The following is an 18,378-nucleotide window of genomic DNA, read 5'->3' as shown; positions in this document are numbered from 1 at the left end:
GTACAGCTATTTGATTTTGGTTCTGGTTCCTCTTTAAAATGCAATTTCTTTTTTTTCTTCTTAAAAAAATTATTTCTTCAGGGTGATTGGTGGCTTTTTTTTTAAAAAAAAAGCTGGTGTTGTAAGCTCAGCAGTTATTTTTGATCAGTGTTTTGACATAAAATATCACTTGAATTTAAAAATAAAATGACATTTTGAATTATAAAAAAAAATAAAAAATCATTTCCATGCTTCTGAAGGGGAAATTGCAAATGTTACTCAGAGCTGATGTTTTACTGCTGGAGAGGGAAAAGCAGGTTTCAGGTTTCCTCATCTGTTCTTAACAGGGAAACCATTTGGGCCCCAAAGTGTATTTTTCCAAGGCCAAATCTTGCCTACACTCAGAAAACGCAAATCTGCATTGCTGCGAAGTGCATTATGGCATCTTTTCTAGGTTGTTGCTGGTAGGCTGGAGGCTTCTTGGTAATTGAAGCCCTTCAGACTCAACTCTTTGTTGTTTGAGTTGTTGTAGTTGTGCGTTACTGTCTTAAATGCCTCTATCTTGGCTTAATCTGTGTGAATGGTCGTCTGTGATCCGGAGCTAGTGTCTAGACACATGAATATCGGCCTGAATTTCTAACATGAGTAAGGCAGGTTTGAAGGGGGAAGATGAGGGAGCTTGCTTTGAAAACTTACTGTTTGCTTTTCTTGGACCGTAATCCATAGTTCTTTCTTCAGACACACAACTGCACTGTAGAATGCTTAAATATCATAGTTGCAGCTGTTTTTGCTAACAGGTGCACGACAACAATTGGGATTCTGCACGAAGCTCCACTTGGGTTAGCACACAGTTCAGTCTTTCAGTCGTTTTTCACCTCTTGGGAGGTTTGCCAGTCCTTTGCCCAGCTGAGAGCCACAGGGCACCACGCCAGGGCTCGGAGTACCACACCCCAGCATTCATCAAGCGGTGCACAGGGGGCTTGCTCCTTTGTGGTATGTAGGTCAGCTTAACCTGTGGATGTTGCAGCTTTCATATCTACGGCTAATTTCATTTACAACCGAGTGCTATGGGATAGGAAGGGAACCTGGGAGAAGTGGTCTTGTTATAAGTGCAAAAGGTGTGAGAGGTCTGTCCCCTTTTTCTTGTCTTTTGGGTTTGCTTGTGAAATGTGAGTCTTCCCATGGGACTGTAGCACTTGAATTACTTTCTGCTGTTGTATAGTTATTGTGTAATAAACACCTCTAGGAAGGCGTTAAAACACAGTGACAGAAGCAAATATCTAAAAAAGCAAGCAACCAACCAAACAAGAGGTGTGGCACATAATGATTATGTAGCAGTAGCTACTGTGTAACATTTAACTGGGAAACCTGAGCTGACACTGACAATCTGGCCTTGCAGTCTGCTCGCCATTTAGTAGTTGAGTAATCTGTGAGCTACTGTAAGAATTTCATTTGTGGTTCAGTATGTTCTAATGGAAATACAGATGACAATAACCTCTTAGTCTTGAGCGTTTGTAACGTGAACAGCTATCGTAGCGTAACTTCTAATGTCCAGAGTTAATGAGTTGGTTGCAGACTCGGGAGAGTATCTAGAAAACTGCTGGATTTTTGAAAAGTAAAATAGGGAAGACTTGTTTTTTTGAGGACAACTTGCCTTCTTATTTCTGAGCCTGCAGATTACCTTTGAAACACGCTTTCAGTGTTTGCTCCCTGAAAATAAGGACCTGGGGGTGGGATGGGAAAAGGAAACTTGAGTTCTTAGATTGACTTGAACAGAGTGACCCTGCAACTATCTAAAGCATCTTTGTATTGAAGCAGAGTACTGAGAAATGTGTTATGTTCTATGTTCTGCCTCATCGTCTCTGACAGTTTTGCTTCTTTTAGACTGTTTGCTCATGCTGGTGTACAAGGATAAATCTGAACGAGCAAAAGGGCACAAGGAGAGGAGCAGCATGACCTTAGAAGACATCTGTGGCTTGGAGCCTGGGCTCTCCTATGAGGGCTTGAATCACACACTTGCAATCATCTGTCTCTCTCAAGTTGTGATGCTGGGATTTGAGAACAAGGAAACAATGTACGCGTGGGATGTACGAATCCGCTACAGTTTGGGGGAAGGTAACCTTTGTCTTCTCACATTTTTCCCTGTGGGAGGGGGAGGGGGGGAGAAAAGAAATGCATAGCTAAAATGTAAGTTACTAAGTACAGTTAAGAAGACTGTCACTGCTTTGAGAGTGAAGAGACTGGTCTTCCTGTTTCATCTTAAAGCAGGTATCCCTTATGATAGATTTTGATTATGCTGCTGCCCTGTACTGACAGATATGAGAACCTTTAGCTTAATTTTTGATTTTGGCACTGAAAATGTGTACCTTTGAAGCAAAATGATCAGACAGACTTCTACTTTTGGTCTTGCAATTTACTTAGGGATTTTGACAACACCATGTGGAGGGAGCCTGAGTTAAGACAAGCAGAGTCTGGAGTAGTACTTGGCTATTTCAATCTTGATCTTCTGAGCTGCCTACTGGATGTTGCATTGATAATGCTTATTGCTACTAATGTTCCCTTTCATGAGGAGACATCTTGTAATACAGAATGTCATCAGACACAGCATTTCCAGCTAACGTCACTCTTATGGGTCCTTTTATTTTATTTTCTTGGTTAGCAGCTCTGAAATGTACAGTGGTGAACAAAGAGTGATAATATTGGTAATCCACAGTATCTGTCTTATGTTTGTTTAGTCATAACTAGGAAAGGAGGGTAGGTGTGTGGGAGACACTCATTAGCCATCTTAATCATTTGATACATATGCTTTGCCATCTGTTGCATTTGCGGTCTTACTCTTCTGCAGTACATACGTAGAAAGATGGCCTGGTAATTTCACAGCAATAAAATACTGAAGTATCAGAAGAAAGATACATGAATGTACCCACTTGGAGCAATCAAAGATGAAGCACTGTATAAGAGGAAGGTGTAAAGGGCGTTTCTGAACAGTACGGGCATGAGTAGTTGGAATAAACAGTACACTTTCATGTAGCTGTATTGCATTCTGGTTCTATGTCTTTACTGGATTAGGGATCTATGTACAGCATAAAGTTGTCCTTAAACCTGAGGGAGGATTTGGATCTGGCAGTATAGGTCTGGATTTTCATGATCTTGTGCTGATGCAGTGCTGGAATGGAGAGCCTATTGGATGATGATATGTGTAGCCATGGAGTAAAGATGAAGGGGGAGGCAATGTGTGTGGAGGTGAATAAATAAAGAAAACAAGTATAATTGGTTGAACTGGCAATAATTTGTAGAATGTTAATTGCAAAAAAAGCCTAGAGGAAGGAGAATAGATCAGTGTATCAGAGGATAGATCAGGATTTTATCTTTCAGTACAGGTTCAGTTAGGAGAAAGAAGTGAAATTCAAGTGAATCTAGTTTGGGTAGATAGAAAAGGGTGTGGTCTTAGATGAAGAGAGAATGGTGACTGGTGTTTATTCTTAAAGCACAGTAAGGGTGCCTTTGTGTGTCTTGGAAGTAAGGTGGCTGGGTGGGATGATAAAAATAGGCTATGGACAGATGACCTCAGAGTCTGGGAAGCAAAAAAAAAAAAAAAAAAAAAAAAAAGTGAAAGGAGTTGACGCTGTTTTTGAATGAGGACCACAGAATGGAGGCGTTTGCACTGGGATTCTCAGTGTTTTCTTTCAGTTTTTAGCAGATGAGTTGGATGTGATTCCTAGAATAAAAGAACCAAGATTAGTGAAAACAGTGAGTTGAAATATAGGTCTTGTGCTTGAGCCCACAACTCTTTCTGGGGAAGTCAGCATACTGAAGGTCAGTGAATAGCTTTGAAAATGAAAAGATCATGGAATCATAGAATGGCCTAGGCTGGAAGGGACCTTAGAGATCATCCGGTCCAACCTCCCTGTCATGGGCAGGGACGCCTCTCAACTAGATCAGGCTACTCAAGACTCCATCCAACTTGGCCTTGAACACCTCCAGGGAGGGGACAGCCACAACGTGTCTGGGCAATTTATTCCAAAGTCTTGCCACCCTCGTACTGAAGAATTTCTTCCCAAGATCTAATCTAAATCTATTCTCCTTCAATTTAAACTCATTTCCTCTTGTCCTATCAGTGGACACTTGTAAAAAGTCCGTCCCCAGCCTTCCTGTACGTTCCCTTCAGGTATTGGAAGTCATCTATTAGGTTAGCTAAAGGAAATGAGAAACTTAAATAGTACCTTTTGTTCATGAGTGTATTCATCTCTGTATCTCACTAATTATTATTTTTTCCAGAATAGGAGAAGTAGATATGGCTGGTGAGAATTTTGGAGGAAAAAAAAATAGTAATTCAATTTACCATGAAAGCGTATGGCAAAAGTTTCATGTATGGATCTGTTTTTTCCTCTACTTTGGCTTTGTTCAGATTTGGATGTGCTGGGGTTTTTTTGCGTTGTTTTTTTTTTTTTTTCTTTCTTTTTAACAGTGGTCTAGAATCCAAGCTGTAGCTCTTTGTTTTCAGCAGCTGTTGTAGCATGTAACTGACTGTGTGAAGTGTGCTCCAGTCCTCATTCATGTGGCAGACAGGACCCTGATGCTTCTGCTTCCATGATTTAATTGCCATTAAAATACTGGGATAAGTTAACTGGGCAGAAGGATCCAAATTATATTAAAGATTCCTTACTGAATGTTATTTATTGAGATGGCTTTTGTATCTTTTTCATAGTTTATGTTTAAGCAGGTTGTGTAACAACTGCATGCCCAAAGGGGGACATCGTGTGACTATTGATTTGCTCCCTAGCAGTCCTACTGGCAAAGCTGTAAGTAGAGCTGTGGTTAGTTAGATCTCCCTCTGTCTCCTTGCACATTTCACTTGAATGACTTTGTGGCTAATTCTGCTGGAGCCTTAGGGAACTTACAAATGCACGTCATAGATGAGGAGCTGGCTTACAGCTAAGATTGCAACTAAGAATATTTAGATGAGAAGCAAGACTCAGACCTAGTTGAAATTCATGATGCTCGAAGAAGCTTAAGGGCAAGATACAGGGAAAAGTGGTTGTAAGAAGTGAGACTACCTGGAGGTTACTCAGGCATAGGCATTTTGTAGGCAGGTAGCTGTTTGTATAATCTTTGCTGAATAACCAAAAGCTAAATCTATGTCCTGCTTAGCAAATGCTCCACCAAAACCTTCTGACTGGAAAGGTAACAGTCTTGATTCCTCTCTGCCAAGACAGCCTTTTTTTTTTCTTTTTTTCTTTTTGTCTTGGTCTAATCACAGGATGAAAGAAACTAGAGGAGTAGTGGAAGTCAAAACAGTGGTTTAAGAATTAGGTGCTTGCTCAGTTAAATTGCTCCTTTTGATACACTGAGATCTGAGCCCCTGAAATGCTCCCCATAGCTTATTAGGCAGAATGCCACAGCTCTGGAGAAGATGGGAGTCTGGCCTAGAACAGCTACTACTTTAGGTAAGGACCCTTGCAATATACGGAATACTGGAGTTGGGATCTGAACCTGAATTTTGTGAACTTGAATGAGACAGGTGTTTCCTTTTTTCCCCTCACTCTTTTGAAGTTTAGGCTACAAAATATGAAGAATTAACTGACATCTAACTATTTATTACCTATGAATTGTTTAATTTCCTAGTATTTTAAATGTCAGGGCATTTACAATCACCAATTCCTGAAAGATTCACAAAGGCAGGAAAATATAATTTTCCCCATTCTATTGCTAGGGATGAGTGAAGCGGTCTAATAAAGGTTGTAAAGGAGTCAGTGACAGAGCTCTGGTTAGAAGTTTTCTACTTCTTTGAGGCTTGGCTTTGGACTCTTTGAGCACTGTTACATGTGTGTAGGAAAGGAGAGGCACAGGCTGTTTAGAGGAGGCAGAAGGAAAACCATGTAGTGATGCAAGGATGGAAGAGGTAGCTGAAGTATTGGCTGGGTAATTGACTAATTTGAAATTGGGAGTAGCCTGGAAGATTTAGGATAAATTAACGTAGCATTACAACTTAACTTGGTTGCTACAAATGATTATGTTTTCCCCAACCTAAACTGGTATAATAGAGAATAATGAGCTTATAGCAACTGCCATGGGTCTGTCTGGGCTCTTAAAATCTGTATGCTAGAGCCTTGTGCTGTGGGCAGGGGTCGGTCCACATATCACAGCTGAATGGAATGACTTACATAATGTAAGTGGTACTTTATTTCTATTTTCTGTAGTAATTCTTTTTTCCCTTATCTGATAGTTCATAGATTTCAAGTTTTTGTAGCACCTGGCACTAAACTAGAGAGTGGGCCTGCTACCCTGCATTTCTGCAATGACATTCTCGTCCTTGTAAAAGACCTTCCTCCTAGTGTCATGGGGCAGTGGAAGCTCTCAGATCTGCGTCGGTATGGAGCTGTTCCAAACGGATTCATCTTTGAAGGGGGTACCAGGTGCGGCTTCTGTAAGTACAAATGGAACCTGTCTTCTAAAAGTTATTTGAAACCTGTTGTAAAAATGTAAATGCTAGTCTCATTTGAAGAGGAGGTTGCACAACCAGCTGTGCTGCTTTGTCATACAGGCAAGGCAGCCTCATATCAGAGGGTCTGTTCTACTGAGTAGATCTCTACAGGCTTCAGTAAAAATGTGACTGTGTGGAGTCCTGACTGAACATTGCCTTGTGGCTCTCCAGAGGATGTTTAGTCAACTATTGCTATTGAACATGGAGCAAAACTAAGGTAATGAAATTTTATGGCTCATGTCATGCAAGAGATAATAATCTGAACATTAAAGCATTTTGCCTTAAATTATGATTAATTATTTTGTTGTTTGCAGAGGGAAAATGGTATGGAACTTTGAGTTTACTGGCAGTATCACTGTGTAAATGCTATTGTCTAAAACCTGTAGGAGACTTCTAGCTCCTAAAAGTTAGGAACTTCTCTCTGTTCCCTTCCCTGTTAGTAGCTTTGTCACTTTATGGGTCCATGAGGTTTGTGGAGACAAAGCAAAAGCAAGGAAGCTGAAGCTGGTTTCTGCAGCCTAGTAGCTAAGAGACACCTTTAGATGGGGAGAATTCTCTTGTTCCAGTCCCCAGTTCAAGACTTCTCATGTTCTCTCTTTGGATAAAAGGCAAAGCTCCCATGCAAGAGCTGAAAAGGAAAGATAATTAATGCACTGATACAATATCATATACATCATTGGAAAACATTGGGTTTTAACTTCAAAAGCAGAGTTTGCAGCCACTCTGAATGGATGATGAGTGACTAGGTATGCAGGTCGCAAGTTTGGATGTGAAGTTGTTTGACTTGCGTACTGAAATGAGCATACAATGAATTTCTTCAATTACCAAAGTGGAGAAAAAAAAAAGAAAAAAGAAAGTTTCAAAGTTGATCCAAATTCAAAGATGTTCTTCCTTGGGACTTGTGGCAAAATTTGAGAAGAAAGGGGAAAGAAATTATGTTAACTGTTTTACTGTATTGAGGATTTTTCTTCTTGTTTATTGAAAAGTATAAAGCTGAGTTACAAAGACGATAAGCATGGACTCCACTGTTGTATCCTGATTTCTGATTGAAGACACTTGTTTTGGATGTGGCATATTCTGGCTCAAATCTTTGTCTATCTAATTCAGAGGTTGGGGTTAAAGAAGGAATGGGCCATAGCCTGTGAGAAAACAAACGTGGTTCATATTAAAGCAATTCTGTTTTAGTTAGAAACTAGTAGGAGATGCAACGCAAATGTCTGTTTCCTAGTGGAGTGCTTTAGACTGTGAGCTAGACAGCAGGTTGTTCAGTATAAGGGGGAGTCAGCAGAGTCACCTTTTCCTCCTTTCTCGTAGATAGTGCAATTGACTGAGGCTAGACTTGAATCTGCTGCTTAATCTAAGTCAGCCAACACCTGTAGTTTTGATTTGAACAGTTGGTAGGGTTTTTTTCCAATGCAGAACACAGTAATTGTTCATTCCTGTCTCCGTATGCAACTACCAATTTAAATGCAAGCTGGACTTTTCATAAATATATACACTGCTATGCTAAAATAATTTGGGTTTGCTTTTTGAATTATTAATTTTGAACTAAACACTTCAGAATGCATACAGGGAGAAAATTTGCCAAAGTTGAACCACAGTGTGTGTTTTTTCTCTTTTAAAGGACTGCTGCTCTTTCTGGGAGACTTGTGTAGAGGACTAGTTTTTGACCTAATAAAATCTGAAATAATTTAACTATGGAAAAATTTATATTAAAAAATATAGGGAGAAATCTGAATATAGTGTCTCCACAGGTACTCTTTTGAGGTCACCTGACTTCCAAGTATTCAGCAACAAAGCACTTAAGATATAAACATAAAGAATTAAGGTACATTTTAGTAGGATCTAGCTAGTGTGCTCAGTCTTAAGTTTTATTAAACACAATAATTTAATTGTTCCCTTCATTTGGTAATGGATTGAAATGGATCTGTATTATTGACTATATACTGCTATGATCTATATTTATGATTGGAATGGAATATTTTACATTACTAGTATATTACCGTATGGTTCTATGTATTGCTCATGTTATGTTGTTAAAGGTGTAGATTTCCCCAAATAAAATCAGACCAGTAAATAATATGAGCTGGTTTTACATGGTGTAGAAACTCATCAGTAGTCCGCATGGTGAACAGAGAGCACCTCAGTTTGTGCATTACGCTTTCATTACCGTGTTTAGGGAAAAACAGTTTCAGTCTTTTTATTCTTAATTGGGTTTTGTAGTAAATGCTACCATATGTTGTAACATTATTAATATACTAGGAACTTTCATTTACTGTTAATTGATTTGAAAAAAAATTTTATGCTTTAATAGGTAGAATATGATAGTTTATACTACTGCTCAAATTTTGAAAGCCAGCAAGCAAATGAACAGAAATATTAATCTGAACATTCTGTCAATTTTTGCTTAATTGTCTGATAGTACAAATGAATGCTCTAGTTTATTTTGAAAGATGAGTGGTGCCTTAGTATAGAGAATTTGCTGTAGCAGTTGTGTTATTAAAGTGTTGATCAGACATTGCTGACCTGGTTATGCAGCAGTATTATAGAATGCTAATTATTAAGTTTCTACAATACAGTAAGAAGCTAATTTGTTTAGAATGAGGTCAGAAAAAAGCTTCCAGTGTGGATGTCACAAATGCCTAAGTAGCACAGAGTGCTTGAGGCTGGGAGGGACTTCTGGAGGTTACTTTGTCCAACTCCCATGCTCAAAGCAGGATCAGCTGGAGCAGTTTGCCCAGCACCATGTCCAGGCAGGTTTTGAATATCTGCAAGAATGGACACTCTACAGCCTCTGTGAGCAACTTCTTCCTGGTGTATCAGTGGCTCATCCTAATTTTGTATGCTCTGCAAACTTGCTAGAATGCTGGGTGCATTCTATGCCATCGTCCAGGTCATGAATGAAGATATTAAATGATGCTAGGCCCAACAGTGACCCAGTGCATACGGCTGTAGTGACTGGCCTCAGCTGGACTTTGCACTGCTGGCCGTAACCCCTTCAGCCAGACACCTCGGTCAGTTTTCAGTCCACTTCACTGTTCACTTATCCAGTCTGTACTTGATGATTTGTCAAAGAATATATTATAGGCAATGGTGCTGAAATCCTTGATAAAGTCAAAGCAAACAATATCTACTGCTTCATCCACGAAACCAATCATTTTGTCAAATCATATCATGTTGGTTAGGCATTATTTCCTTTCTATAAATCCATAGTGACTACTCCCACTCAGCGCCTTTGGTGGTTTTTAGTGGCTTTTAGTTTTATTTGCACTATCACCTTCCCTGGTCTGTGGTTCCCTGAATCCTCCTTCTTGTCCTTCATGAAGATAGGAGTGATGTCTGCTTTGCTTTTGTTGGGTTTTTTTTGGGTTTTGTTTTATTTTGGTTTTCCGCCTTGACAGCATTCCACTCCCTAGTCTCAATGACCTTTCAAAGATTATAAAGAGCGTCCTTGCAATGACACTAATCGACTCCCTCAGCATCTGTGAATGCATCTCCTAAGGCCCCATGGGCTTGAGTATGTTCAATTTGTTTAAATGTTCCTTAACCTGGTCCTCTTCCACCATGGGTTTCTACGTTAACAGTTAAAAAACCCCAAACTGGAATGTTTTAAAGTGTTTTGCCTAGCTAGAGAGGACATTCTGAAATATCACTGGTAAAGATGAAGTGTTGCTCTGCATGCCTTTTCTGGTTGTCATACTTCTGTGGAGCAGGAAACCCAGGTTCCTGCCCTCCTTCAGCCTGCAGGGCTCCAAATCTTTGTTTTCCTCCTGAGGAGTGGTTGGCACCCACAGAAAGAACATCGCACTGCAAGGCCTGCAAGTTGCCTCACTGTGTAACCAGGTGTGCAAGTGTCACTGGGATCAGAAAAGAAGTAGGGAATATGTGTCTGCAGCCTAGAGACTGGGAGCACAACTGCAGGGACAGACTTGGGATGTTGGTCATTGCTCCTAAGCTTAAATGCTTGGTTCCCAAACTTAGATCTAATTGTGTAAAAAAACAAACCAAAAAAACCCCAAATCCCAGAACTAATGGGGTATGTAAGTAAACCTTTGTTTATATTCTTTAGTTAAATTCTTCTGTAACTTGTTCTAGATTTGATGCAGTTGCTGTGCTCCAAGAATTTAAACCGATTTGGGCTTAGCAATTGTTGCTTTATCTCTAAATCTCCACATTGCAGACAACCTAAATGCTTCAATCCGTAGGCCACAGTGACAGATGCTTAAGGAATGTGTACTGTGAAACGTGGATGGATGATACAAATGTGAAACTGTAGGGCATGGAGCACCTGAATTACCCATGTTATACTTTTTTTTTTTTCTTTTCCCCCTTAAGCTTATGGTAATTTCTGGTGCAAAATGATACAGGCATAAAAAGGAACAAATATGGTCCCTTATCTTTCAAGGGGAACTCTTCTGGTTCCAAGAAAGTATTCAGCATTTCTTGATATACCGTTAATTAAAATGGTAATTGAAGTTGTGGTGAGGCATATACAAATAAAGAACCTGACTTCTGAGTGACTGTTAACTGTTTTTCAAGATCTAACACTGTTTTTTAAACTGGTGTTGTCATGATTCTCTGATCCTTTAAAAAGAATCAGTGTTAATTAGGCTTAAAATGTGGTTTTGAGTTTTGTAGATCCTTTATATCTATGATCTTTTAAATATTTTTAAAATTTCCAACCTAAATTTACGTGTTCTTTTGTCTTAGATTGTTGTTGTACCAACATTGTCCCATGATGCTTACCTCCTTCAAAATTTATACAGCATTTATTTATGGTGTCACTTTTGCTAGGTTAAACAAACTCAGCTGTTTTTCTTCCGCGTAAGATACAGGAGGTCATCATTAGGTCTCCTGTGTACCAGTTTTTAAGTATAAATTAATCTCGTTTAGTTACAGATAACCAGAATTAGAGACAAGTACTTTGGAAAGGGTCCTTCTACATGGCTCGGTGTTGGTTTTTTTTTTTTGTTAAGAAATGTCTGTCTTGATAGCTGAGGGCCTTCAGTTGCCATGAAAGGGTGTTTTTGCCTCTTGCCCCTGTGTGTGTGCATTCAAAGGGAAGAACTGCATGTTCATTTTGGTACAGCATAGCCTGCCATGGTTGGAAACTACGTACTGAGTTCAAACTTACATTGTTAAAAGAGCTGATGCCCTTTACTCAGCACTTAGTCATATCTACAAGCATAACAACGTTTAAATATGTATTTAGTCTAAGTATTTGATTTAATACTGCTACTGGAAGAAAATTCTTTTTGTAAATAGGACCTAAACAAAAAGATAACTGCTTATCCTTTACTGAAAAGTGTTGGTAAAGGGAAAAGCCATCTTCAGGTATCTGCGTGTTACCTCATTCCTCTGAAATCATTGAGAAATAGAACAAAGAAATAGTGTTTAGAAAATAAAACCCAATATGTTATTACAGAAGCTGTTCTAACTTATAAATGAAAGCACTCTCCATTACCCTGTCATAGAAACATCATACATTGTTATACAGACTCTCTTATTAAAATTACTTTCCTGTGGTTTAAACCACATATTTGTTCACATTCTTCCTGTGAAGCTCTGAACGCAGACGATTAATGAATTTAAGCTTTAAATAAGTCTGTAATAAATACCTTACTAAAAGGAACTGATGTTCCTATGGTTAGGTTGCCTGTCCTCTCAATAAAAAAACACTACCTGAAGCCCCAAACGGAAGCAGAGCTTACTTTGGGTTATTTCTGTGGTAGAACTGAGATCTAAAAGGATATGAACCTGTTTTAGCTTTCTGTTCCTTGCTTTCTCAGAAAATTTTTCATGAATACAAAATACTTATTAATGTTTTTGAATTAGTTGCCCAGTACAGGTTTTGTTCAACTCTGATGGCTTTAGTGCTCAATCCAGGTAGAGAAAAACAATCTGAAATAATGCTGAGATTTTGAACGTTAAGTCTACAGGCATTTTGACGGTAGTTAACACCACTTTATTCTTAAATAGGAAAAAACCCAGCATTTACATTTTGAACTTTTTTTGCTATTAACATCATAATTGTACTGCCAGAAATTAGAAAATCCTTTCTTTTGCTTCTGACAGTTGCAACTAAATTCATCTATGGGTCAAAATTCGACTCTCCCAGTCTTTCTGGATTGAGACTCAGTCACGCATATCATTTGTGACAAAAGCAGATATCGGGGGCTGGAAATAAATTGAGAGGTTTACTTGGAGGAACAGGCTGGCAAAAAGGAGCCTCTCACTTTCCTAAGTTGCTGGCTGAATTAGTGTGCACTGATTAAAATGACCAGATGCTAGGACAATCTTTACATGGAGGTGAGCGTGAAAAAATTCAGGTAGGGTAATAAAAGGGTTTGTTAATCATAATCATAGAATGGCCTAGGCTGGAAGGGACCTTAGAGATCATCTAGTAGAACCTGCCTGCCATGGGCAGGGACGCCTCTCAACTAGATCAGGATACTCAAGGACCGGGCTTTGCCCCCCTCCAGGGAGGGGACAGCCACAATGTGTCTGGGCAATTTATTCCAAAGTCTTGCCACCCTCGTACTGAAGAATTTCTTCCTAAGATCTAATCTAAATCTAGTCTCCTTCAACTCAAACCCATTTCCCCTTGTCCTATCAGCGGACACTCTTGTAAAAAGTCCCTCCCCAGCCTTCCTGTAGGTTCCCTTCAGGTACTGGAAGGCAGCTATTAGGTCCCCCCGAAGTCTTCTCTTTTTCAAGACTGAACAATCCCAGCTCCCGCAGCCTGTCCTCGTAGCAGAGGTGCTCCAGCACCTGGATCATCCTTGTGGCCTCCTATGAACACGCTCCAACAGATCCATGTCCCTGTTTGGTGGGGGCACCAAAACTGAACGCGGTATTTGAGGTGGGGTCTCACAAGAGCAGAGTAAAGGGGGAGAATCACCTCTCTTGACCTGCTGACCACGCTTCTCTTGTTAGATCCCAGGATGCGGTTGGCCTTCTGGGCTGCCTGAGCTCATGTTGAGCTTCTCATCTATCAACACCCCCAAATCCTTCTCTTCAGGGCTACTCTCAACCCACTCTGTGCCCAGTTTGTATTTCTGCCTGGGATTAGCCTGGCCCAGGTGCAGGACCTTGCATTTTGACTTGTTGAAGCTCCTGCAGTTTGCACTGGCCCGTTTCTCAAGCCTGTCAAGGTCCCTCTGGATGGCATCTCTTCCCTCAAGTGAGTCCACGGCACCACACAGCTTGCTGTGAAAACTTTGTCTCTCCTGTGTTCAAGTACTTCATGATTAGCTTCCAGAGCCCATTTTGAAGCTGTTTCGTGTTTTCTAACAGAGTCTCCTAGAAGAGAGGAACTTGTAGGAGCCTTGTTGCCCTTTAAAAGAACAACTGATACTGCTGTTGCTAGTTGCAGAATAAGCAACTTTGATGTTTTCATTATATTAGGTGCATCTGTCTTTCTAAGACTTCTGCGAGTGTCTTTTAAAAATAATTCTGAAATAGTGGTTAGTCGCTACCAGCATATCTGGAAATTCTAAAGGAAGAAGGAAGGAGCTCTGTAACAAATGGGAATTTATTTGAAAATTACAAGCAGTAGATGTGGTTGAACTGAGGCAATATCTGGAATTTCTTGAGATTCTTAGTTATGTAGATTGAAACTTCTGTTTGTGTGCAGGTATTGTTCTGTTGCTGTCTTCTACTTGGGCTTACTGCAGACAACAAACATTATTATCTCCTTTTTCTTTTTTTTTTTTTCTTTTTAGTGGTCATGCACATGTCTTAGCTGGCAATAATAGGAACATCCAGTGTCATTTTCACCAGAACGAAGAGCAGCTTGAGCCATGCAGCCTAAGATACTTTCTAAAGAGATTGGCTCAAGGTCAGGATTGAGAAATCCTGGTTGGACAACATGATTGCAGTGAACTGAACTGCTATGGTTTGTACCTGTCCTGTAGGTAAACAACTTCAGGCTCTAGTGTTGCCAGGCCCCTGTTAGGAGTAATAATTCATGGGAAGGGGCTGACTCTTCCTCCCTGCTTTCACACACCGTACAGAGATTTAAGCAGTTTTTTGTTATTGTGCATTTTGAAGGTATGTTTGCCCATGGGTTTGCTTTTTTAATATGGTGAATTAAAATCAAATATTAGCAAGATTTAGTAATACTTGGAAGTGTTATTAAATTGGCAACGTCTCTTGAACATTCGGGAGACTGTGGAGTGCTTTACTGCTAACTGCCACAGAGGACTGGCTGAGGGTTTCAGCTTTGTGCAAGTGATTGCAGGCTGCTTTTCACCCCTTGGAGAGAGTGAGCTCCGAGTCTAGTAAACAGCTGCACGGTATTACAGTGATGCATACCACATATTCCTCAGCTTCCACATGCTTGTGCATCAGATCTGTTCCAGCACATGACTGAGATGTGTAATTCCTAGTAATTAATTTCTCATCTTTCTCAAGAAAGCAGAAAAGAAATGTAATTGCTGTCTTCTATGTATGCTTTTAAAATTTAGCTTAGTTATATGACCTTTCAAGGTCCCTTCCAACCCAATGCATTCTATGATTCTATTAAGCCTTACCTAGTCGTTCATCTCGCCTGATGTCTTTTGCAAGGACCACCAGATTTCTTCCTTCCCTTCCAATCTAGTTCTACAGAATCACAGAATGTTAGGGGTTGGAAGGGACCTCTGAAGATCATCTAGTCCAACCTACCTAGCAAAACAAGAAAAAAGATGTTTCCGCTGAGAGTTGATCAATGATTGTGGTGATCATGTGAATAATAGAATCTACAAAGAAAATATTTTATGCAGATGTGTATATTGGATTCATACCCATTCCAAATGTATGATAGTTCTTTTACGCAGCCGGCTTAGAAGCCTGTTAACTTTTTTGTTTTCATTAAAGCCAAAGGCTTGTAGACGCTCTTAGGAGTTTAAGATTCTCAACACTCGTGATAAAAGAACAAAGTGATCCACATATACTCTTTATATACAGAAATATTTGAGAAATCTTCTTTTCCTGCATGGCAACATGGATGTGTAGGATTCTGCTGAATTATCAAGCCACGTATTCTTATCTCAAGCACAGTGATAGACTATCCTCTGTTATGTTGTCTTTATATCCTACTTGCTTATTGTGCAGGGGAGGTGGGAAAGTCCTGTGCTGAGAGCGCTGCAGAGCCTTGTGCTGTCCTGCTCCCTCAAGAACAGCGTGGCTTCTCGCATGGGTGGGATTCATGGGGGAAGAAGTCATGTTATCGAAGATTAGGGAAGCTGATTTCCCGAGACTCCCTCTACTCTGGAAGGAGAGGAGAAAGGAGCCCAAAGGAAGAGCTGAATTTCAAATAATTCTTGCATGCATACTTTGCACGCAGCTTTTTTGAATATCTCTTTGACATCTGACATCTCTTGGGGAGGGGAAATGGGACAAGACTGTGAGTGAGTCATCACCAGAAACGTTCATACCTGTCAGACTGCGTGATTAGTGTGGTAATCTCTGAGGTGGGCTTTGATCCTGAAGCCAGGGTGTGTATATGTGCCATGAAGAAATGTGAGACAAACTTGTTTTTAAAGACAATAATGGAAAACAATACCACAGAAGTATGGAGTGAAGTAGGCTTTACTCTGGTTTATGTTTCAAGAGGTAGTGAGCGTTCATCTCTTCAATTGCTTAAACATAGCTTAGTGTTCTAATAATTTCTGTCCTGAGTCTCAAGTAATGTATTCAAGACCTTGTACTCTAGAAATGATTGGCATGCCAGCCCTTAAGTATAAATTTAACTTCTGCCAGTGAGTGAATTCTAATTCCAGTTGTATTTATAGTAGTTCATCAGTGAAACAAACTGTACCAGGAACAAGATTTCTGTTTCTTTGGCTGAAAAAGTTTTGATTGGTGACATCTGAAGAGGAACAAATGGGGTAGAGTGACAAATCAAGTTATAAAGATACTGTTTTGAATAGATTTAAGCAGAGCGGTGAGAGACTTAGATGTGACATAAATTGAGAATGACAAAAGAGTGTGGACCAGAATAAGCTTTCCCTAGAGTGGTCAATTTACTGCTTGCTGGCTGTATCTAATATAGTGAAATAGTTAATGTGGTTTGTGGCCCACTCTTTATTATCCCCTTTGTTTAAATCCTGTAGCTCTTTGTCAAATAGTCAAAATTATATCCATTGCTTAAGTAAAACATAAATAACCTGTTGGATATGACAGGGCTGGATATGTGTGGAAAGTGATGGGGATGCAGGCATTTTGGTCAAGACCAGCTCTGCTGCTTTGAGTTAAATTGGCAACAATATGTATGCAACTCAGAACTGGCTGGTCAATTTATGTTGAATAGGGGCCCAAGCCCCTAGGAAAGTGGTGTGCGAAGGCCTACTGCGGCTCAAAATTTTAATTTCCTCTTTGTGTCTGGTTATTGCATTTTTTTCCCCTTAAGTCTCTGGTTACTGAAATGGTCTTTTGACTGATGTTTTAAGTTTTGGTGTTTTTTTTTTTTTCCCTAATGTGAGTAATATTTGGACTGACAATTCTCAGATGAAATCTGTGGAGCGCTTCTAGTCCTGTGTGTTGTCCGTGTAGCCATATGTCATGCAGCTCAGAACCTGTTTGTTTATTTAATGATTCTCATTCTAATTTTGCTTGGGGCTATTCTTAATGAATGGAAAGCAAAAGATCAGAATAGAGCAAAGGGTAAAGATCTGATGACAACCTGTGGAGTTGTGTTACGTTCTGTTAATAATAGATACGCAGGATTTAGTCTAGGAAAATTTATATGATAATCCAGTAATATAATCAAATCTTAATTCATTGGGATATAAAAAGCTTCTCTTGGTTAAAACTGAGTACAAGTAGAATTAACTTGGTTCATTTTGATGAAGATGCTTTAAATATACCTGGCACTTTCATAGCTAGGATTTTATCTACAAAATTTTAGGGGCAAATAAGAATAAAAGACCCAGACTCTTCAAAATGTGGCTTGTATTTTTTGCATTGCTTTAAGTGCCTGAATCTCAGAAAATTAGAATAAATGATTAGATAGGTACTGATCTTAATGATATAGTACGTGTGTGCTGACCTGAATTTTTTCTTTTTATTTCTATTCTCTGGAGAATGTCTTGTTGATTTCTTTTCATGACTTGCTCTTAATACTCTTTTGATTGCTAGATTATAAATAGCTTCAGCTAAATATATTTCTAATGTATCCAGGTGAAAAACATGTATTTATGTTATGCTTTCTTGCAGGGGCTGGTGTTTTTTTCCTTTCTTGTGCCGAAGGAGAGCAGATCAGCTTTCTGTTCGACTGTATCGTCCGTGGTATCTCCCCGACGAAAGGCCCTTTTGGTTTGCGTCCAGTCCTACCAGGTTAATATAGGAAGTATAGAGTAACCAAGCAAAGTAGGAACTTGCCATGTCTAGCACCGATTGCTGTGATTATAAGAACAGCTTGCAGACGTTAAGGGTGCAGAAAGTGCAAAATGGTTTTCGTTCTGAAATGTCACAGTACAGATTTATCAGTTGAACCTGCCTAGTTTTCCCCTGCTGCTCTGGCTCATTCATATTTCTGGTGGTACTGCTAACTTTAGCCTTCTCTTATTTTACAGTACTAAAATATGGCAACTTGAGTTGGAAGGAAACCCTAACCTTTAGTTTTAAACTTACACAGTTCAACTTGGATCCACATCTGCATTACTAGTTTGGTAGTGTAATGGAAAACTGGCTTGTGGGGCATTTTGAGTTCATCCAAAACACTTAGAACTAAGTCTTGCTGATCACAGAAAACTTTGTCCAGGCCTCCACATCACATTTCTGTTTTGCAGCTTGAGCTTCTTTTCTGATGTTCAAAGATTAAATTACTTTTTCTGTTTCATGGTAAATGCTGCATGTGCTGTAATGTTCAGAGAGGAAATTAGGTGGCATCATAGTAAGCCCTGCTGCCTTTTGACTTTAGCAGATGCAGA

General features: G+C 39.6%; 1 protein-coding gene across 1 annotated transcript; it reads left to right on the top strand.

Annotated features, from left to right (window-relative positions):
- Nucleotides 1-1,863: 1,863 nt before the first annotated feature.
- DOK7 (docking protein 7) lies at nt 1,864-17,782 on the top strand (the record flags this gene model as incomplete). Its single annotated transcript, XM_009868057.1, has 3 exons — nt 1,864-2,094; nt 6,206-6,395; nt 17,663-17,782. Coding segments are annotated over 3 exons (541 nt in total), but the record flags the coding sequence as incomplete, so codon positions are not given.
- Nucleotides 17,783-18,378: the final 596 nt, after the last annotated feature.

The sequence above is a fragment of the Apaloderma vittatum genome, unplaced genomic scaffold (genome assembly GCF_000703405.1).
Source record: "Apaloderma vittatum isolate BGI_N311 unplaced genomic scaffold, ASM70340v1 scaffold29674, whole genome shotgun sequence".
NCBI classification, from domain to species: Eukaryota; Metazoa; Chordata; class Aves; order Trogoniformes; family Trogonidae; genus Apaloderma; species Apaloderma vittatum.
This window is presented reverse-complemented; position numbering and strand designations above follow the sequence as displayed.